At 38.4% G+C, this 23,293-nt stretch overlaps 1 protein-coding gene across 1 annotated transcript in view; it reads right to left on the bottom strand.

The window, feature by feature from the left end:
* The window catches only part of Usp34 (ubiquitin specific peptidase 34), a 239,249-nt gene that overhangs the window by 87,317 nt on the left and 128,639 nt on the right, over positions 1-23,293 (bottom strand). Inside the window, exons 28-35 of the mRNA XM_008844481.3 lie at positions 16,855-16,955; positions 16,352-16,561; positions 9,754-9,879; positions 7,322-7,444; positions 7,144-7,227; positions 5,656-5,742; positions 2,342-2,542; positions 770-852 (exon numbers count right to left, since the gene is read on the bottom strand). Of these exons, the coding sequence (XP_008842703.1) occupies positions 770-852; positions 2,342-2,542; positions 5,656-5,742; positions 7,144-7,227; positions 7,322-7,444; positions 9,754-9,879; positions 16,352-16,561; positions 16,855-16,955 (1,015 nt within the window). The remainder of the gene's footprint in view (positions 1-769; positions 853-2,341; positions 2,543-5,655; positions 5,743-7,143; positions 7,228-7,321; positions 7,445-9,753; positions 9,880-16,351; positions 16,562-16,854; positions 16,956-23,293) is intronic.

The raw sequence follows: 23,293 nt of genomic DNA on the forward strand, positions 1-23,293 counted from the left end.
TATGGGTCTTAGAAACTGAACCTAGGTCCTCTACAAGAGCAGTCAGTGCTCTTAACTGTGGAATCGTGTAAGTCCCTCCAATCTTATTTTTTAAGAAAACATCTCTCTCACTGAACCTGGGTCTCACCATGTTGGGTAGACTGACTGGCCAGTGAGCTCTGAGGATCCTATTGTCTCTCCCCAACGTCAACGCTGGGATTACAGTTGTGTGCCACTACACCTGGCATTTATATGGGTGCTGGGACCTGAATTTAGGTGTTTATGCTTACAAAAATACTGACCCATCTCCCAACCCCAAAATGAAGGTTGTCTTCCCCCCACACAATTTATATCTTATTTTTATTTTATGTATATTGCCAGCATGTATGTAAGTGCATCCATGTTGTGCAATACCCATGGAAGACAGAAGACGGCATCGGATCCCCTGGAGTTATAGGCAGTTGTTAGCTGCCATGTCGGTGCTGGGATATGAATCCAGGTCTTCTCCAAAAATAGTCAGTGCTCTTGAGACCTCTAAGCCATTTCTCCAGTTCAAAATGGGTTTTTAATTTAGTTTTTTGTTTTTTTTCCTTTTTAGAGACAGGGTCTACTATGTACCCCTGGTGTCTTGGAACTTGCTATGAAGACCATGCTGGCCTTGAATTCACAGGAATCTGCCTGCCTCTCCCTCTGCCTCCCCAATACTGAGATTAAAGGCAAACATAACCACACATGGCTCAAAATAAAGTTTTATAACTGCACATACATATAACACATAAAAAATGCATACCTAGGAGCCAGATTATCGTAAGTATAAGCAACAGACATAATTCGCTGAATCAAACTGGTTCCTTGGACAAGCACAAGAAACACCTTTAAAAACAAAAACATTAAGAAAATGCCACTTTGAATACATAAAATATTAAGTGTACTTTTATTCTTCCCTTCTCCCAAATTCACGCTATAGAAAGTTTTACTTCCAATGAGCTATGATGTAAAATAAAGCTATTTTGGTAAATAAGTTAATAAAAATACATTTATGCATGTGTTCTAACAGTAAAATACCCTAGTTAAAAAAAATGGCCTATTTTACTAGATACAAGGTTTATTTGTATTCTGAGTTATTTTCAATAGCCATGTAGTTATATTAATACTTGTATATACTTATAGTATTCAAATCTGACAAAGTAAATTTCTAATAAATATCAATAACCACTGAAATATTTAATAAGTTAATGCAAAGAAACACATTTTGAGTATTTATATTATCTTTATGACCTGGGAAGATTATTCTGGAAAAAACATACAAGAAACATAATAGACATGCCAGTAGTAGCTCCTACTATATAATGCTTTGGAATGCATTTAGAATTCATGGTACATCTCATGTTTAACTTTACCAGATATAAATCATCTACAACAGTGGAGAGACCAGATTTCCAATTTAATCCCTAAAGCTGCATAAGTGCCTTAGGTTTCCAGTTATATCAGTAAGTTCAAATCTTATGTTTAACATTACATTTCCTCTATAACAATTCATTACTCTAATGTATACTTGGGCAGGTATGAAATAAGATGTTCTTAAAGGGTTACAGAATTTAAAAGAAACTTCAGTAAAAACTCATTTTCATCATTTTTTACTTCCCAAATCACTGTCAGAGATGCTGGAAAGGATATATCTGATTATCTGAACTAAGAATTCAGAGTTAAAATGAGTTCTATCTTGACTGCAGGATGTGCTAGGTACATATTTTCTGGCATCTCTAAACCAACACTTTATTGTATATTTTCTATAGAATATAAACGCTACCATATCAGAAGCAGATCCTTCCCTTGACAGCTGGCTGGATACCCATCATAACCTGGGGTACTAACGACTGGGCTTTTTTGCTTTCATTCTCAGTGTTGTTCCCACAGGTGTTTACCCCAAAGAAGCAGCTGGTCTCCTGAGCAAAACCCCCTTTTAGGAGGTCTAAATTCAGTCCAAAAGGATCTCTTTGTTAAGATTCTGACTCCACACTAACTCCAACAGTGATCACCCCAAACTCACATGGGCTACTTCACCATTTCTTCTTATATTTTCCAGCACTTCAACACATACACTACAGTGTTCAAATAATACATTTAAGCTTAAGATTAGATAACAGTAAATGGCGTTCTTGTTATGATGAACTGACCAAGAATTACCAATATATCACTACTATTTTAAATCATATCATCACTAGAGCTGGGAGTTTGTAAAAAGGAATTTAGGACAGTATCTTACGTATTAGTATACTTCTTCACTTGGTGAAAACCAAAAGACATGTTTTCTCAAAACTGAAGTGGAATCATTAGCACTATTTAACGTCCATCTCTGTACCTCTGTTAATCGTGGTATATGAAGACTCTTGGCATGATCACCAGCAGCCTTTCTTGCTTTGCCAGGCCAGGTTCTTTTCCTATGGCTTTCAGCTATGCCAGACCAGGCAAAGACATCATGGTAAGCTAAATCCAAATCGGATGGATCGACTGCAAACTGACAGATTAATTTCAGCAAGCAAGCGAGGCAATCTAGCTGCCACTGTGGATAAGAAACAAGTATCAGTTTTTTAGTTTCATTAATGTGATATGACTTCTACATAACACTGAGATCAAAAAACAAAAACCACATATTTGACTAGTATTTCATAAGTGTGTAAACTTTTTGTAAATTATAAAACTTTATTTTAGGGCTGGAGAGATGGCTCAGCAGTTAACACTTGCTGTTCTTCCAGAGGAACCTGATTCAAATTCCAGCACCCAGGTGGCAGCTAAAAACCGTCTGTAATGTCAGTTCCAGGGGATTCAACACCCTCTTCTGGCCTCTGTGGGGGGTGGGGTGTTGTATAAATGTGGTGCGCTTACATGCATGCAGGCAAAACACATATACACAAAAATAAAAATAAAACAGGGGCTGGAGAGATGGTTCAGCGGTTAAGAGTACTGACTGCTCTTGCAGAGGACTCGGGTTCAATTCCCAGCACCCACATGGTGGCTATGAACTGTCCTTAACCTCAGATCCAGGGGAATCTGAAGCCCTCTTCTGATCTCCGTGGCATTGCACAACACGAGTGCACTTGTGTATACACATGCAGGCAATACACTCATACACATAAAATAAAAATAATAATAAATTTTTTTTTGTCTTTTTGAGACAGGGTCTCCCTGTAGCCCCAGCTGTCCTGGAACTCACTATGTAGACCAGGCTGGCCTTGAACTCACAGAGATCCACCTGCTTCTGCCTCCTGAGTGCTGGGACTACAGGCGTGTGCCACCACACCCGGCTCTAAAATATTTTCTTTAAAAAAAAGGAAATTAAAATAAAAATCCTTTACACTAAAAAACTGCCTTCATTACAAAAAAAATTTTTTTTGGTCTTTTGTTTTTTGAGACAGGGTCTCCCTGTAGCCCCAGCTGGCCTGGAACTCACTATGAAAACCAGGCTGGTGTTGAACTTAAGAGAGATCCCCTGCCTCTGCCTCCCCAGTGTTGGGGTTAAAGGCATGTGCCACCACTCCAGGCTACAAAATTACATTCTAAAAGAATGCCATTCTCCTTCCCACAAAAATAGTTCACAGAAGTGTATTATAAAAGTTCTTCATTTAAAATGATGATTTTTGAATGTTAAATTCCCTAGGAGTTTTTACAACTTCTAAAACGCAGTATATTCTTCAGGCAGCCATAATGTACCAGGGTTAGTAGACTTGCCTCTCTATCAAGAATTTACAGCTCAATTCCTATGCTTAACTGAGAGGCACAAAATATATGTGGGTTACTAGGGAGAAAACTGTTCCTTTGTATATAGCATGATATTGCAAGGGACCACTGGTATCTTAATTTGTTGGTTCATATGTGATTGAGCTTTCAGTGAACATACTTCATGGGTGAACTTCAATTTTGATACAAGAAGGCAAAGTGACAAATGAACTCAAATATTACAACAATCTTTCAGTATAAGGGCAGCCGGTTCCTAAACAGAGCTTACAAGACTGGAGCTGTAGATGATTCAAATAAGACCTCCACTTAATTCTGATATACAGCCAGTATTCACTGCATGTTATAACCACTTGGTATGAACTCAAGAGGAAGTACAGTGGTAGCTACAGACAATTTTCCATTCAAAAACTATGGTTAGTTTAAAATTTTAGTTAAAAAAAGCCACATAGTAAGAGGGTTTATATAACAAAATTGAAATACCATAAAATATGTTTTTAATAGATACAGATTTTGGTAAAATAGTCAACAAAGAATGTACATCTCAAAATTATAAAAAGGTAACAGGCATATAATCAAATACTAGTAAGATGAATTGACAGACAATTCATTAGTTATACATAGTTTAACGTATTTCTTAACAGTAGTGGCATACTTTTTTTTTTTTTTTTTTTTAAAGACAGAGTTTCACAGTGTAGCCTGGCTGGTTTGCAGCTCACTATGTAGATGAGGTTGGCTTCAAACTCACAGGTCTGCCTGCCTCCACCTCTTAAGAGCTAGGATGGAAGACTGGCACCACCGTGCTCGACTAAACATATTCTTAATATTCTGGGGCCATGATTCACAACTATTCAAGAAGATTCAACTGAAAAAATGTGCAGTTATCATATATATATATATATACATTTTTTTTTTTACATAAATATTTATTTCTCATTCTTATAAACTCAAGAAAGACTCTCAATTTCTCTAGCCAGACCAAGGCAGATAAGTCAAAAATGGTCTGGAGTATAGCAGTCTGAGTATTACTGCTATAGATTGATCAAAACAAAACAGCAATGAAAAATGAAGATTTCAATCACTAACTGGGGGTAAAAATCAGTGGTAGAACACTTGTTAAGCATGCACAAGGGCCTGGATTCAATTAGTAACACTATAAAACACAGACCCACAAATCATTTTTAAATATTTTATTTTTATTTTATATGTATTAATGTATTGCCTGCATGTAAGTGACTCGTGTTGTGCAATGCCCACAAAGGTCAAAAGATGTTGGAACCCAAACCCAGGACCTTTGCAAGAGCAGCCAGTGCTCTTAACTGCTGAGCCATCTCTCCAGCCCCATGAATTGGTTTTAAAAAAGCAAGAAAACCTCTACTGTGGTGGCACACACCTGTAATCCCAGGATGCAGAAGAAGGCTAAGGCAGGAAGATTTCAAGTTGGAGACTATCAGCTAGAATAAGTTCAGGGCCAGTCTGGTGACACAGAAAGACCCTGACTCAAAACAAAAAGAACTACAACCCAAAAGAAAGCAAGAAAACTTTAAGACCATATAAATAGTAGTAAGTTACTTAATCAACCTAAAAGAGAAATGTTTATTAACTAGAAATATTTCATCTTTTATTTCCTACTATACTTCTTACTCTATCTTAATCAAGAATGTAGCCGGGTATGGGGACGCATGCCTTTAATTCCAGCACTTGGGAGGCAGAGGCAGGCAGTCTTTGTGAGTTCGAGGCCAGCCTGGTCTATATAGTGAGTTTCAGGACAGCTGGAGCTACAGGGAGACCCTGTATCAAAAGAAAAAAAAAAAAAAAAAAAAAAAGAAAAAAAAGAAAAAAAAGAAGAAGAATGTAGTAAAAGTTACACTGGTGATGAAATGGAAGTGACTGTAATAAGCCAGCTACTATCATTAGTTGAAACAATGATTCTTCACTTACCACAGTCCATGATTCCTGCTCTTTCGGCTCTAGAATTGCAGAATTAAAAATTTCTAGTAACTGTTGAAGCCCGCCAGCAGCAACAAACTGTAAACAATTGTTAGGGTAATGATAAAAGAAATTCAGCTGCGTAACATGATAACCTTTTTGTTGATTTAGAAATGAACACTTACATCACATTGTCTTCTTTTTTTTAAATTACTTTCTATAAATCAGCAAAAAAATTTCTATATAAAACGATAATTTTTTAGTTATTTTAAAACAGATTCTTTCTTTGATTTTTTTTTTTTTTTTATGTGTATGAGTGTTATGCCTGCATGTGTTTAAGTGCACCCATTTCATGCAATTCCCGCAGAGGACAAAAAAGGGCATCTGAGTCCCTGAACTGCAGTCATGGACAGTTGTTAGCAACCATGTGGGTGCTGGGATTCGAACCCGGGTCTTCTGAAAAAAGGGCCAGTGTTCTTAACTGCTGAGCCACCTCCTAGCCCTTTAAAAAAGATTATTGTTAAAATCTACAAACATGGTTTTAATATTTCACTACTCATTTAAGCTTAAATACTAAGATATTCTAATAAAATATTTCAGTATGTGTTGCTGGGGGGAGACGGTAACAATGACATCTGATGGTCACCAGTGCTAAAAGGCATTAAATAATTGTACTTTACATTACTATGATTTAGACAAAAACCAATTTTCAACTACTTTAAGAATAAATTAGACTGGGCTGGAGAAAAAGCTGACAGTAAAATGTTTGCTGTATGAGCACAAGACTAATTTCAATCTCCAGAACTCACAAATAATATGATCGCATGTGCTTGTGATCCCAGCACAGGGGAGGCAAATACAGGAGGAACCCTGGGGTGGCCAGACTGCAAGCCTAGCCTAATTGTTGAGTTCCAAACCAATGAGAGACCCCGTCTCAAAGGAGGTAGACTGGATCTCTGAGGATGACACTAGTAACACCAGAGGATGTCCAATGGACTGTACATGCATTCACATGTACCCACATATACACACATACTGACTTTTTTTAAAAGTGGGGGAAGTCTTTTTTGAGATAGGGTCTCCCCATAGCCCGGAACTCATTATTTAGATCAGTCTGGCCTTGATCTTACAGATTTACCTAACTCCACAGCCAGCCTATTTATTTATTTTTTGAGACAAGGCCTCACACTATGTAGCCCTGACTGGTCTGGAACTCACAGAGATGTGTTCAGCTACATTGACTTTTTTTTTATCTTTTTGAATCAGGGTCTTCCCTGTAGTCCCAGCTAGCCTGGAACTCGCTATGTAGAACAGGCTAGCTTTGAACTGACAGAGATCTACCTGCCTCTGCCTCTGCCTCCTGAGTGCTGGGACTAAAGGTGTGCGCCACCACGCCCGGCTTACATAGACTCTTAATAAAAGTAAATAAGCTTAAAAATAATGAAGATTTATAAAAATACAAAACACTCTCCTCAATCTACTACAAAATAATGATCAAACCTTGCAACTCCAGGAGTTTTTACTGTTTTCCACTTGATCTTCACTTGAATCATCAGAATCTGGATAAAGGTCACTGTAACTTCCCTTTGGGAAAGGTAAAAACATAAAAAAGGGAGGTTATTAGGAAAAAAAACTGCTCTGGAATATAAACATTTAATAATAATGGGGCTATAATCACCGTTGACTCTCTCCTTATTCTTCTGTTAGGTTTTCCCAGTGCTTCGATAATTTCCAGAGCATATAACAGCTTATGAGCACTCTTAATTTTGAGAAGTTCTTTCCAATTAAGTCCATCGTTGCTCTTAAATTACAAAAGAAAAAAAAAAAGACTTATCAAAACAACTTCCTACAGTAATTCTTCATAGTCTTAAAACCTACAGAAATGAACACTAAAATAAAACAAATGGGCTGGAGAGATGGCTCAGTGGTTAAGAACACTGGTTGTTCTTGCAGGAGAGCTGGGTTCAAATCCCAGGACCCACATGCTGCAAACAACTGTCCGTAACTCCAGTCCCAGGGGATCCGACAACCTCTTCTGACCTCTGCGGGCATTGTGTGACTCAGGTGCACTTACCTACATGCAGGTAATACATACATACACATAAAATAAAAAAGTTTTTTTAAAAAATAAAATATTGCATATATTTTGACACATTTAAATAAAAGAAGACAACAGAATTGGTACTAACAGAATGCTTAAAGCACAAATTAGTCATTAAATTTAGTTAAAATGAAAACTTAGAAAAAACAGCATGGGAAGTTTTCTACTGAATATATGAAAAACTGCTATTCACATAATGCGCCACTTTGAAATTTTTTTACTAAAATGATCATTAATCGTAATACCAAGACAATCTTTTTCAATTCCTAGTCATTTGAGATGTAAGATGTTCATAAGACGAAGCCCCAAATCAAAGATAATAAACAGCATAGCATTAAGACATTTGTGTTTGCATTCATTACATATGATTCTTAGAAATCTCTCCAGAAAAATCCCCTTTTATGTAGTTTTTCAAAATACTCTTGGGGGTAGAGACATACTCAGTAGTTAAGAGTGCACACTATTCTTCTAGGGATCCCAAGTTTGGCTCTCATGTCAGGCAGTTCACAATCTCTTGTAACTCCAGCTTCAGGGGGATCGGATTACAATTCTGGCCTCTGTGATGCACCAGCACTCATATGCACATATCCACACTTGGACAAGCACAAGTACACATAATTAAAAATGAATCCTAATAAAAAGATAATCTTCGGGATCTGGAAAGATGGCTCAGTGGTTAAGAGCACTGTCTGCTCTTGCAGAGGATCTGGGTTCTATTCCCAGCAGCCACATGGCAGATAACTCCAGTTCCAGGGGATCTGACAACTTCTAACTTCCTTGGGACACATGTGATACACTTACATTCAGGACAAACACTCATACACATTAAAACAAATCATGTGGGGTGCAGTGGCTCACACCCTTAATCATAGCACAAGAGAGGCAGAAGGAGGCAGATCTCTGTGAGATAAAGGCCAACCTGGTCTACACAGCCAAGTTCCAGGGTCAGGTAGAGGGACACTATTGAACTGCCCCTGCCCAAAGACATTCTTGCAACAATATTTAGCACTGTATGTGAAGTGATAAGTAAGGGGTAAATACATATTAAATTTCTTTGCCTTGTCCTCCCACCCCAAATTCTTTTACTTGACTTGTAGCTCTTACAGAGGACCCAGGTTCAGTTCCCAGCACCCACATGGCAGCAACCATCTGTAACTCCAGTTCTAGGGGATCTGATGCTTTCTTCTGATTCCCACAGGCATTACATGGTATGACACTGGTACATTTACATACATGCAGGCAGTACACTCATATACATAAAAAATAATAAAAAATACTTTTAAAAAGTCAAACCCTATTTTCTAAAGACCAATTTAAAAAAATCCTTTATATTTCATTTGGAATAGGTTACATTACTTTAAAAAAAAAAAAAATTAAATGGGCGCCAGGCATGGTGGGGTGGTGCACACCTTTAATCCCAGCACTGGGGAGGCAGAAGCAGGTGGATCTCTAAATTTGAGGCCAGCCTGGTTTACATAGTGAGTCCCAGGTCAGATGGGGCTACAGGGAAACCGAGTCTCAAATGGACATTAAAAAGAACTGAGGCTTTTTACCTATTAAATGAGCAAATATTATATTCCGATCTATTATGGAATCAGTCAACATATGATCACATATACTAATAATAAGGAAATAAAGTCATATATTTTCATCCTCTTAAGAGAGAAGAAAGAGGGTCTGGGAAGATGGTTCAGACAGTAGTGTACACAAGCATCAGGAATTCAGTTTGGATCACCAGTGCCCATGTAAAAAGCCAGGCATAGTGGTATGGGTCTATAACACCAGCACTGGCAAGGCATAGAGGGGAAGATCCCTGGGACTTGCTGGCCAGCCACCCTAGTCAGTGAGTTCAGGGAAAGACTGCCGCAAAAAAATAAATAAAAGTAGAGCGCAAGTAAAGATGACATCTGACACTGACCTCCATGCAAAAATGCACACATACATGCATGCACACATGAACCTGTACACGCACACACCCTGGACAGGTGCAAAAGATTTTTTGGGCTCACCTGTTCATCTGATATATTCTGGAATGCCATCAACATGTTAGGACACGTAGGAAGAAGCATGAGCAACTCCCAGACACGTCTTGATAGATTTTCTGCATGTAGATGAAGTTCTTCACATTTTAAACTCTACATAAATAAGAACAACTATTTTAAGAAGATCAGAAGAAAAATTTAACTCACTTCAACTATTCTGCATAAAATCATTATCAAATTTCCTACCACTATTTCTGAAAAAGTCTGAAATTTAAACACACTTGTTACATGGTAAATGCACTCAAGAAAATGAATAGTATGCAATTTTTCAACTTTTTATTAACATGCTTTCTGAAACAGCATTCCACAGGCAACATTCAGATGTAAGTAAAACCATTTTGCTTCATAAATTTCAAGAATCTCCTTTTTTCTTTGCAGCTCACCAGTCTATGTAAACAAAAAATTGGTATATTTAAATTTTGACCCTGCAATTTATGAGCAGGGATTAAAGGGAAAAGCATGAAATTTTAAAAGCCTTCTTTTTACCATTATCATTTGATAAATATTAACTTGAGTAAGATTAGTAAGTAAACAGTGTTTCATAAAGCACCTAAAAAAGAAAGCTTTCACCCACCACTTAGTAAAGTAGCATCTCAAGAGGAAATTTGCATCATAAGATAAAACTTATTGGCTTTGGTATTTTCCATACAGTATAAATCTGTTTATTAATAATTATACCAATACTACTACTGTTATCATAATGAGTATCTGGTCATTATACGACATACCAAAGGGCCGGGCGTGGTGGTGCATGCCTTTAATCACAGCACTTGGGAGGCAGAGTCAGGCGGATCTTTGAGTTCAAGGCCAGCCTGGTCTACATAGTGAGTTCCAGGTCAGCTGAGGCTATAGGGAAACCCTGTCTTAAAACAAAACAGGTTAGGAAGCTGGGCATGGTGGATCTCTGTGAGTTCAAGGCCAGCCTGGTCTACATAGTGAGTTCCAGGCCAGCTGAGGCTATAGGGAGACCCTGTCTCAAAAAGACCCCCCCACCAAAATGTTTAGGGATTCAAGGCCAGCCTCAGCTATATAGTGACTCTGAGGGCAATCTGGACTACAGAAAACACAGACTCAAATATTCAAACCACGGACAAGATGGCTCTACGGGTAAAAGTGCTTGTTACAAAAGCCTGGTAACCTGAGTTCCAACTTAAAAATTTTTTAAATATTTTCATTCCACAGTTGAATTTGTTAACATGGAATACTCAGATATGGGAAAGCTGAATGTATTTTGAAGGCTGGTATTCTAAGGTAAACTTGGCTTTTCACAACCCTGCAGAAACTTAGACAAAATCCCAAATAAATCATCAAATACTCTCAAGGCACTGAGAGTTCCTTAATAAAACTGAATCCATTCCTCTGTTCACAACCATTTGATTAAAAAGGGGGTAGGGAGCAGGGGGAGGATCGCTCAGCATGTAAAGCACTTGCCATAAACTTTGGCCACCTTAGTTAGACTCCTGAGACTCATTCATACACACACAAATAAATATAATAAAAATTTTAAGAAACACACACACACACACACCATGCACCAAAACACCACTCAATTCCATGTTAAAAAATGGATTTGAATGGGGGGGGAACAACAAAACCCAAGTTTACATAACCAAGGCTCTGTTATAAATTAAAAGGACTTATAATCTGAGATATTAGTTGAGTAAGGACTAAATCAGAAGGAAAATATTTTACTGATAACAAGTATTTTATTGGATCTTGTTCATTTTAGTACACTCTGTGGTGAACGCTAGGGATTACTTGTTGAACAAGACTACTGTAGCCCTAATGAAAGTCACCAAAAAGTAAAAATACAGGTCTTTTACTGTGTATGTCTTATATAATAAAGACCTTTGGTATTTGTTTTCTCTAGTATATTCCTTATTATCACCCGAGTGTTGTTTAGTAAGAATCCAGAAAAATATCTTATACCCTTGTGTTCATAGAAACGCATTTTTGAAGAATAAAAATCACATTAAGGTCCCTGTGTAGTAAAGGTTACTAACTCCCCTTTAAACTTATAATTTGAAGCTCACATTCTTCAAAGTGGGCATTTAACTTTCTATAAATCTATAATGCTTTTCCTCATTCCTTATCAGCACTATCTGAACCCAATTTAAAATAACTTCTGCCAGCAGAAAGAAATTATCAAGAGAGAAATGGAGAAAATGGGGATGTTTTAAATGAGAAAGGCATAGAGGGAGGGTTAGCCAGGGAGAAAAAGAGGAGAGATACAGAATGAGTAATTAGTATAAAAAAAACCAGAGGGAATCATATGAACCCAAAAACCTACTGAAAAATTACACATGGAATATTTCTACATGAGTCCATGTGTATAGCTGAAGGCAACATAACAAATAGTGTCAGACAGGAGAAACTGTCCTTTGTGCTGTTGGCCAGGGTAGTACAAGAGATTTCCAAAATTACACAGGCTATTGCCATAGTCCTTGATTGCATCCCAGAACTTGAAGGTAAGACCCTATTGCTGAAGATAGGAGCTACTTTGGACACAGGATTTGGAGCAATGGAGCTGAACTGTCCTGGAAGTCACCTCCCCTGAAGGCTTTGGAGAACACTAAGCAAGCTGGTAAGAAAGAACATCAATGAATGGTTCAACCTCAGCTTCAGGGTCTAAAAACCACATCAATGACCGGTACAGCAAAAAACACTGGTACAGTAGTGGCATTTTTATCTTGAGGGTAATCAACAGCTACCTAATTGGACTTAAAGCACATTTTACGGGAGGAAACTCATGTGTGGTTTTGTAAACCTAGCCAAATATACATAGCCAGAGACGTCACAGATCTTAGAGTAAACTCTAAGGCTGTCACATCCTTAGACGAATTTAATTTCTTACTATGTGCAAAGTATGGATCCTTAAGTTTACAGACAAGTATCTCAGTTACCACCTGTCCTAGTTTGTTCTTCATTGCTGTGACAAAACGCTCTGACCAGTACCAACTTGGGGAGGAAAGGGTTTATTTGTCTTACATCTCCCAGGTCACACGCAGTTCATCAGGGAGCCCAAGGTAGGAACTCAGGGCAGGAACCTGGAGGCAGAAGCTGAAGCACAGGCTATGGAGGAACGCTGCTTACAGGCTTGGTCCCCTGGCCCCTGCTCAGCCTGCTTTCTTATGCAACACAGGCCCACCTGCCCAAGGGTGGCACCACCCAGTGGGCTGGGCCCTCCCACATCACTCATCAAGAAGATGCCCCTCAGACATGGCCACAGGCCAGTCCAATAGAGGCAATTTCCCGATTGAGGCTCCCTCAACCCAGGTGTGTCAAGTTGACACTAAAGCTACCCAGCACACCACCCATCAAAGAAGCTTCTTTTTCAACAGATAGCGATTATTACTGAGATCCACAACTGGTCACACATAGACATTCTCTGTGAATTGCCCAAGCCTAAGTGGCACATCTACGATGCAACCTCTACGTCTAAGCTCAAGGAACACAGAACAAGGGATGAAGAGTACAGTAATGCATTTTAAAATTCTCATCAATGAAGTTCCCTCATGCAACAAAGGACCAGAAACACAAAAGGTCACAAATTGCCAAAACATAGAGATTAATAATCTACAGAGTGTGGGTCCTTGGACAGGACTCCTATATTAAAATCCACCCACCCAGAGCTCAGAGACCATTTTGGAAGAGGAGATGGAAAGTTTCTAAGAGCCAGGGAGGAGGTGCATGACCATATGCAAATAGAGTCCTACAGGCTCCTGGGACCCTTCCCATATGAACCTATAGCAATGGTGTCAAAATGCACAAGAGCCATGCAAACTCAAGCAGAAAAAATACCAGTACAGAACTACGGAAATGGACAGCAGGCCCCAATCTTAGTCAAAGAATTATTGGCAGCTGATTACTGCTGGGTGAAGAAGAGCTGATCTTCTTAAAGGGAGGTACTCTAGAAAGGCTAACTAGACATCAGTGGATGAACCTGCACTGAGGGATGTCTGGGGACACTAACTTGCCGTGAGAGGCCTTAAAAAAAAAATGACAGAATGTATGAATTCCAGTGGCGGGGAGCTATGTCAATGGGGAAGGGAGTAAAAAGGTGATTAAGATATTCTGCTCAAAATACACAAAAATTCAATAAAAAAATTAAAAAAAAAAAAAAAACCTACCAGCATCTGAAAATTTCTGTTCTCGCCTCTCTGTTCTCATTACACATTGATCAGTCCTAGAAAAATGAGAACTTTCTTCTCTCTCTTTTGAAGGTTAAATATAGTAAGGCAAATAAATATATGTGGAATAAAAGAGGTGAGAAAACAGTGGCTCCTCAAATTATCAAATGATTAGTTTTCTACCTGAACAAAAAATTTCTTAATATACCCCAGGAGATACTAGGAGATACTAGGGTATACAACTGCAGGACTCAAAGGCAGCTACCATTATACTTGCAAAGAACAAAACAGGAAACAAGGGAAGAGATCAATGAACATTCTTTAAAACAAAGAAAACAAACACCACAGTAGCATATAAAAGGAAAACCATGACTATACCACGTTTGTCTGACAATCTAAAAAATATGTGACTAACCAAAGTAAGATACACCAATGAAGATCTTAGGATAGCTATTATCAAAACAAAGTGGATGAAAAATAACCTCCAGAAAGATACAGTGGTAAAATGACTATAATCCCAGCACTAAGGAGGCAAAGGTGGGGGACTCTGGTGGGAAGCCAGCCTGGGAGGAAAGGAGGCAGGGAGTATGATGATAACCTTACAAGTTTATTTCTCAAGATTGTCTGCAACTCTGAGACACAAACTTACACATTTAACTTGCTTGGTATCCCTTAGGCATCCATTCATTTCAAAAAGAATGAATTTCATTGTTCAAGCTAGAAACAAAATGTCACCCCTATGTCCTCCTTTTCCTTGAGTATTCACTTCCTACTCCTTTTCCAAATCCAAAGTCAGGTGTGGTAGCGCACACTTTAAATCTGTGAGATCAAGGTCAGTCTGGTCTATATAAGGAGTTCCAGGCAAGCTGGAGCTACAGAGAGACGCTGTCTCAAACAAACAAACAAACAAACAAACAAAAACTACCTAGTTTGCCAAAACCACTACAAGATGATTTCATTTCTGCGCTCTACCTACATTTTGTCTGTCCTAGTCCAGGGCAGTATCAATTCTTACCTGAACAAGTATATTAAGTTCTTTACTATCTGACACTTTTGCAGATATACTATATTTAAAAGGAAAAAAAAAAGAATATATGCTTATTATTCATTTTACTTTGAATAAAATGAATGCACTCACAAGACTTACCTAACCTGTCCAAACTCTTCCCCTCATTCTACTCTCCCACCACTTCCACACTCTACTCATTAACTCTAACTTTGACTTGCCTAACTCCTTATATGGATCTGAAGGAGGAGATTATTGAACCTGAGGTAGGAGAACTGCCACAAGGTCAGGGCTAATGAGTTACTGGGTGAAAGTCTATTTAAAAAACAAAAAAGAATGGGTTGGGCGTGGCGGTGCACACTTTTAATCCCAGCACTCAGAAGGCAGAGGCAGAGGCAGAGGCAGAGGCAGATCTCTGTTGAGTTCAAGGCCAGGCTGGTCTACACAATGAGTTCTAGGACAGCTGGGGCTACAGGGAGACCCTGTCTCAAAAAGACCGAAAAAAAAAAAGAAAAAAACACTAAATGAATGATGGGGGTGGGAGTATATCTCCCAGACTATTAATTCCACAGTTGCCCTGCTGTGAGGCAGAGAAGTTCAGTTGTTAGGAGCACACACTCTGAGGTAAGGCAGCCTTGATTCATGTCTCAAGGAAGTAACTGGAATAATTACTGCACTTTCTGGCTATAATTGTTGTTCCTGTGGCAACTGTGAAGGCCGAATAGATTTATAAGAGTGAAGCACTCAATCACAGGATGTTTGAGTCAAGGGCAGGTCTGCCTAAACAATGAGTTCTAGGACAGCGGGGGCTACAGGGAGACCCCGTCTCAAAAAGACCGAAAAAAAAAAAGAAAAAAAAAAAAGAATGAGACTCTTCTGGTGTGATGACATACACCTATAACCCTAGGACTCGGGAGGCTTAAACAGGAGGATTCCAAGTTCAAAGACACACTGGGTTACAAAGGTAAGCACTTATATCAAAACAAACAAACAAAAATGAATCAGACTGTTATGTGCAGATCAATTCTTATCCTTTTAATTACTTTTCATCCTTCTAATTCAGATTACGTATATTATCAGAGAAACCATCATAAACCAAGTAATATACAAGTGGAGTTCCTTCCTATTCTCCCCTAAAAGTCCATGGCGGATTTCAGCCCTAGCATCTTATTTGGAAATATTGTTAGATTATATATGTCTCTCACACTGGATTCAATGTAGGACATCTGAAACTAGCTATTTTGACCATAAGTATTAACAATACTTTATTATAGTATGCCTAGATCATATTAAGAACTTAAATAGTTAATGAATAAAGAAATAGCTCCTAGGCTCTACAGTTTTTAAAGAGATTAGCCTGTAAAGAAAAATTATTTCCTCTCAACAGAATGAGAAAATAAAATCTGTGAGAAAGAAATATGATAGTCACCTCACTATTGTCCACTGCCACTTTTCCTGAGGGTGGTTTAAAAGATGCAAGCATTTCTAACAAGTCAAAAAGAGTAGTTAAATGAGGTTCTTGTAAGAGCAAAAGCATTGGAATGTTGTCCTTTTGAGGGGGTGGTAGGCAAGATGCAGGCAGCTGAACACCTTCCCCTTTTCGTTCTCTCCTTGGTGCACCCAAAGATACAAACACCATCTACAAAAAAACAAACAAAAAAAAAACCCAAAAAAAAAAAAAAAACCACACATGCATTAGATTATAAAATAAAACTGGGGTACAGAATAACTCCATTTACAATTTTAATACAGAAAGTCGTAAGAACCATTAAGTAAACGTTTGCTTATTCAATTACTGACTTTCAGAGCCAACAGATACTGAAAACCCAAAGTCTAGTTCATGTATGTATCTATATATCTTTAAGACCCAAAATCCAGTTCATGTATGTAACTGCATGTCTTTAAAGCCCAAAGACTAGTTCATGTATGTACCTGCATATCTTTAAAGCCAAGCTCATGAAGTGCTTTCTCATCATAATCTGTTGTTAACTCATGTCCAGATGAAATCATCCTCACAGGCCCCATGAGGCCTCCTTAAAAAAAGCAGAAAAGGGAAGTAAACTGTTTATAAGTTAAATCATTTGCTGAGGAGAAAATATAACGGAGCAATTAAATCTACTGTATGTTAAACTTAAATATAACTCCTGAGAAGTAGAGACAATACTAAGCACGCTTCCTGTTGTCTTGGATTAGCTTTAGGTAGTAAAGTTTATGAATGGTAAGATCAACTCTGAAACCTCTTTAATAATATACAAATAATAAAATGAACTATATAACCAGAACTTTCTAGGAACCGGCAGCAATTCATGCTAAGTAGAAAACAGAATGTATTTGTAATGCCTCAGCTCTCCCTCCTGCTGTTGTCCAACAAAATAAAACAACAGTAACAACAAAGCAAACATTCTAGAATAAAAAACAAGTATCTCATGTGGAAAACCTGAGTTACATTCTTCAAGATCTATCAATTTGTTCAATAAACTAATTCTTTTTGGTTGTCAGCCAGAGCCTTTAACAGCTACGCTTACCAATAAAGAACAATTTGCTTGTTCAACAAACCCAGCAGAGGCAAGCTTCAGTCTTGGGGCTGGAGAAATGGCTCAGTGGTTAAGAGCACTGGCTGCTCTTATAAAGAACCTGGGATGGATTCCCAGCACCCACATGGCTAACAACCATGTGTAACTCCAGTTCCAGAGGAATCTGATGCCCTCTTCTGACCTACACAGGCATGGTATGACATGGGTGCATGCAGGCAATACATTCATACACATAAGATAAAATGAATAAAATATTTAAAAAAAGAATGCTTCAATCTTCCTTATACCTCTGATTTACAATCTATGCTTCAGTTGGACAAAAGGCATGCAGGGCTCCTTACCCTTTCTTGAAAGCCTGTTCCTATCTGAAGAACTAAAGTTCTGACCCAGGTTTCCAGGGCTTACACTCTCATATGCTTCAAGGCTCTCATAGAATGGAAGCTCCCTCCCAATCACTCAATGTAAAGGTCTCCATTTCATTATTAATCTTCTAGTCTGCTTTATCTTGCCTTAAAACGTTTGCCTCTCAACCAAAATTTTATGTATTTTTTTAAAAAATCTAGTTCCAACAAGGGCAGAGATTTCTTTTTGTATACTCACAAATGGATTCCAAGCACTAAAATGTAGCAGTCACCCAATTACTACATAGTAAGGATTATAATCATGCACCATAAACTCACAGTTAGCAGTGTTCCGATCTTATCTGATGTAATTAACTGATCAAAAAAAAGTTCTGGGCATCAAACTGACAGCTTTTCATAAATGAAGCACGTTTTCTACCAATGAGCAGAGCCCCACCCTTAGGTTTTATTAAAGCAGAATAACTCTACTGCATGGGCATAAAACAACTATTTTTTAAAAAATAATGAATAAGGACTTCTTTCTGTAATAACATAAAATTTATATTTTATTCTTGGTGGCAAAGTTGGAGATCAAACTCAAGAGCCCTGCCCATGCTGGGCAAGACCTCAATCACTGAGCTATAACACCAATCCCATGGTAACTTTTTTTTTTTTTTTTTGAGACAAGGTCTCAGTTGAATTCCCTATAAGGAACAGGGTGGCCTCGAACTCAGAATCCAAGTGCTAGGATAAAAGACATGGTCTGCCACACCTGGCTACATAAAATTTTAAAAACATTTTTTCTCTTCATATAAATAAGAAAATTAAATAAAGCAAAAAATAGATTTCCAACAGTCAGATTGAATTTGGTCATATTCTTCTCTTAAGTACAGCTCTTATATAGTTAAATCACCATGATAAACTTTATGACTTTGTAGAAGATTGATTTGAAGGGAGAGGAGGACATACTGGGACTTGAACCTAGGGCTTCAGGCATGCTAGCAAGTTCTCTAGCACTGAGCTAGAGTTCCCATCTCTAGAAGATATTTTTAACATAAAAATTGATTTAACAATTCTAAAAGAATTCTTGCCTTTAAAAAAAAAAATCTTAGGCCAGGAATGGTGGGACATGCCTTTAATACTAGCACTCAGGAGGCAGTGGCAGGTTGAGCTCTAAGAGACTGCAGTCAGCCTGGTCTACAAAGTGAGATTCAGGCCAGTTGGGGCTACTAGGGAGACCATGTCTCAAAACAATACAAAACAGGGCTGGAGAGATGGCTCAGTGGTTAAGAGCACTGGCTGCTTAGAGAGGACAGGGTTCAAATCCCAGCACCCACATGGTGGCTAATAATCATCCACAACTCTAGTTCCAGGGAATCCAAAGCCCTCTTCTGACCCCCGCAGGCATTGCACGACATGGGTGCACTTATACACATGCAGGCAATGTACTCATACACCTAAGATAAAAATAATAAATACTAAAAACAAAAGAAAACACCTTCTCATGCCAAACATTGTAGCTCACACCTATAATCCCAGGACTTAGAAGACTGAGGAAGGAGGACTACTCCAAGTTTTGAGTCTGACTGGATAGTGACATCTAGTATGTCAGTTATGGGGTACAGTTGAAACAAAACAAGTCCCTAATTATAATGAAAGTTTTGGAGCAATAAAGGAAATGAATCTTTAAAGCTCTTAAGCTATAGGACCAGAGAGAGATAGCAAAGCAGGTAAAGGTGTCAGCCACTAAGCATGATGTTTTGAGTTAGAACCCTGGCACTCACATGATGGAAGGAGGGAACAGACTCCCATAAATTGTCCTCTGATCACCTATTCTCCCCCAAGGATCCTCCCCCTCAAATAAGTGTAATAAAAAATTTCTTTAAGTGCTTTAAGGCCAGATATGGTGGCATATGCTTCTAATCCCAGCACTCAGGAGGCAGAGGCAGGGTGGACTCTGCGAATTCCAACCTGCTCTAGTCTACCCAGCAAGTTCCAGATCAGTCAGGACTACATAGTGAAACCATTACTTTTAAATAAAATTTAAAAAAAAAAACAAAAAAAGTAGCTATGTTCTAGTTCTTAGTCTGGGTAGCATGCCCTACATTTTATTACTTTCATATATTCATATTTATGCTTAACACATTTTTTGTGTGTGCATAGAGTATATGCATTTGTAGGGAGAGCAGTGGTGCTTGCCCATGTGTGCACTTGCCTTCTGTGTGTGCCTGTGGTGGCCAGAAGTCCACTTTGATATGGTATCTTCATTCTATCTCTTTTCTCTACCTTATTTTCTGAGAAAAGGGTCTCCCATGGAATGTAGAACTCCATGTTTTGGCTAGACTTGCTGGCCACCAAGCCCTCAGGATCCTCCTGACTCTACCCCTCCCCCAGTGCTGGATTTATAGGCAAGCTGTCCTGTCCAGCTTTTACATTAGTTCTGCAGGTCTTGACTCTGGCCATCATGCTTCTGTGGCAGGCTCTTTGTCCACCAAGCCATCTCTCCAGTCCCTAAGTATAACACGTTTTAACATAATAAAAGCAAGATATTTCTTGGGCTAGAAACTCTGTATCTACATACTGGTCCAACATACATGAAATCTACAAGGATAGAAGGATATTCTCTGTGATATCCTTTCAACCTAAGAATTAAATCTGGGTATGACAGCACACACCTGTATTCCTAATTATATGAGAAGGGAAGGCAATCAATTTTCCATTTCAAGGCCAACCTGACTAACTTAGCAAGTAATACCTTGTCTTGAAAACAAAACTTAAAAAGAGCTGGGATATACCCAGTGGCAGAGTGCTTACTAAGTATGTATGAGTCTCTGGGTTCAGGCACCAGTACTATAAAGAAGAAAAAGAGGAATGGGGAAGAGAGAAAAAAATGACTAGAAACCACCTCAATGTCCATTAATGAAGAGGTCAATTAAAATCAAGGTTCTGTGCTATGACAAATTGTTCAACTGAAAAACAGTGAGGTAGGGGCTAGAGAGACAGCTCAGCCATTAAGAGCACTGATTGCTCAAGCAGAGGACCTGAGTTTGGTTCCTCACGCCCACAATGCATCCAACAACAGTCCTTAACTCCTGTTCTAGCGGATCCAATGGCCTCTTCCCTGAGCATTGCACATATGTGGTGCACTTACATACATGCACAAAAAACACTGATACCAAAAAAACAGAAGCACAGCTGGGTCAACATGCCTATAATCCCAGCACTCGGGAGGCAGAGGCAGGTAGAGCTGTGTGAGTTCCAGGCCAACTGGGGTTGTAGGGAGACTGTATCTCAAAAAGACTAAATAAAAGTTGTCTTTATATGATCAAATATATGTACATATATGTATAAATTATGTCTTGGTATTTCTTGAAGGATATTTATGAAACCAGTTAACTGTGTCATGGGAGAAGGAAGATAAGTGGTTTAGAGATAGTAGTTAAGAGGGAGACTTGTACATACTTGTTTTTTTTCTACCAACAATTGCAGTTCTTCAAATCCTTTTTTCATGTAAGATTTGATATTCAAATTTATTACATTATTATTTGTTTATTTATTGCCTGTGTATATGTATAGGTACAAACATTCCAAAGAACACAAGTGAACAACTTGCAAGAGTTAGTGGTTCTCTCCTTCCACTATGTAGGTTACAGGGTTAGGTCATAAGGCTTGGTGACAAACACCAAGCCATTTCACTGGTCCAAGATATGACTGATATTTAAGAAAATACAAAAGAATTTATTTTAAACAAACTTGAAACGAGGCTGGAGAGATGGCTTGGCAGTTAGGAATACTGGTTGTTCCTGCAGAAGACCTGGGTTCGAATCCCAGCACCCACATGGCAGCTAACAACTGTCTATAACTCCAGTCCCAGGGGATCCAACAGCCTCTTCTGACCTCCGTGGGCATTGCACGACACGGGTGCACTTACCTACATGCAGGCAATACATGCATACACATAAAATAAAAATAATGCCAAAAAAAATGATGAAAAACATAAAAAGCAGTTTTTTAGGTATATGTTATAAATCTATACGAATCTCACTGATCTAAATGTGTACAGTTTAAGAAATCCTTGGTTAAACATACACGGATTTAGTATTTCTTATCTAAACATACACAAGATGAATGTCTCCTTATATCCTTCAGCGTTTTCTAGCCTTTGGAACATTTCATCATTTACTCACTTGAGCAAACCCTAAACCTCAAATTCTGGATCTTTTGGATAAAACTACATCATTAGTTTTATATGGAAATAAAACTTCACAATTCCAAGTTGCATATCGTATGAATTTCAAAAAACATTTTGATGATTACATCAAAAAAGTCTAAAAGAATCTTGTGAAAAACAATGTTTGCAAATAGTATCTATCTCAAGTCCTAATTATCAACTGCACTTAAAAAATGAATGAAAACCAGGGCTGGAGAGATGGCTCAGTGGTTAAGAGCACTGGCTGCTCTTGCAGAGGACCTGGGTTTGATTCCCATCACCCACAAAATGGCCAACAGCCATCCATAACTCCAGTACCAGGGGAATCTGTTGCCCTCCTCTGACCTCTGAAGGCATTGCATGACATGGAAGCATTTATATAAAAAGCAGGCAATACACTCATACACATAAAGTAAGTATTTTTTAATAAAATGAATGATAACCAAGGAAAAAGGAACACAGCTACTGAACTTCTAAAAAGTTTAAAATTGCTGCTATGAGGTCTGGCAAAATGGCTCAGTCATTAAGAGCACCTGGGATCAGTTTTCAGTACCCATATAGAGGCTAATAACCACCATCCCTAACTCCAGTATCATGGATGTGATGCCCTCTTCTGACCTCCACAGGAAATGCACACACAGGTGCACTTATATACATGAAGAAAAATTACTTATACATATACAATAAATATAAATACATTAAAAAAATTAAAATTGTTGCAGTGGTCTGAATTTTTTGTTTACCCTCAAAATTTACTCAGTGGAATTTATTTCTGTATGCTATGGAGGTTAGAAGTAGGACCTGTTGAGAGGAGTTTAGGATTAAGATCAGATCATCACAAATGGATTAATACCTATACAAAGGAATTGACACCCTAAGTTTCTTTCATTTTGACCTTCCATTTTCTACAATGTGAAGGAGCAATGTCTCAGAAACAGAAAGCAGCCCTCACCAGATTCTGGCACCTTGAACTTGTACTTTCTAGGACACCGAAAAACAAATTTCAGGTGCTTATATTTTGATCAGGCATGATGGCTCACATCTATAGTCCCAGCACTTGCAAAGCCAAGGCAGGAGGATTCCTAAAAGTCTAAGTACAACGTAGGGTTACATAATGAGTTCTAGGCCAGTTTGGGCTAGAGTTAAGAGATTCTGTTTTCAAAATCAAAACCAAAAAACCACAATCTGAATAAAAGTTAGAACAGCACAAGATGGACTAAGACAGTTGCTACGGAACAGTGCCTACGGGAGGGAGAGATGGGGAGGTAGGGGAGATTGATTATACA

Source organism: Nannospalax galili, unplaced genomic scaffold, assembly GCF_000622305.1.
Source record: "Nannospalax galili isolate Female #2095 unplaced genomic scaffold, S.galili_v1.0 scaffold682, whole genome shotgun sequence".
In the NCBI taxonomy this organism is placed as follows: Eukaryota; Metazoa; Chordata; class Mammalia; order Rodentia; family Spalacidae; genus Nannospalax; species Nannospalax galili.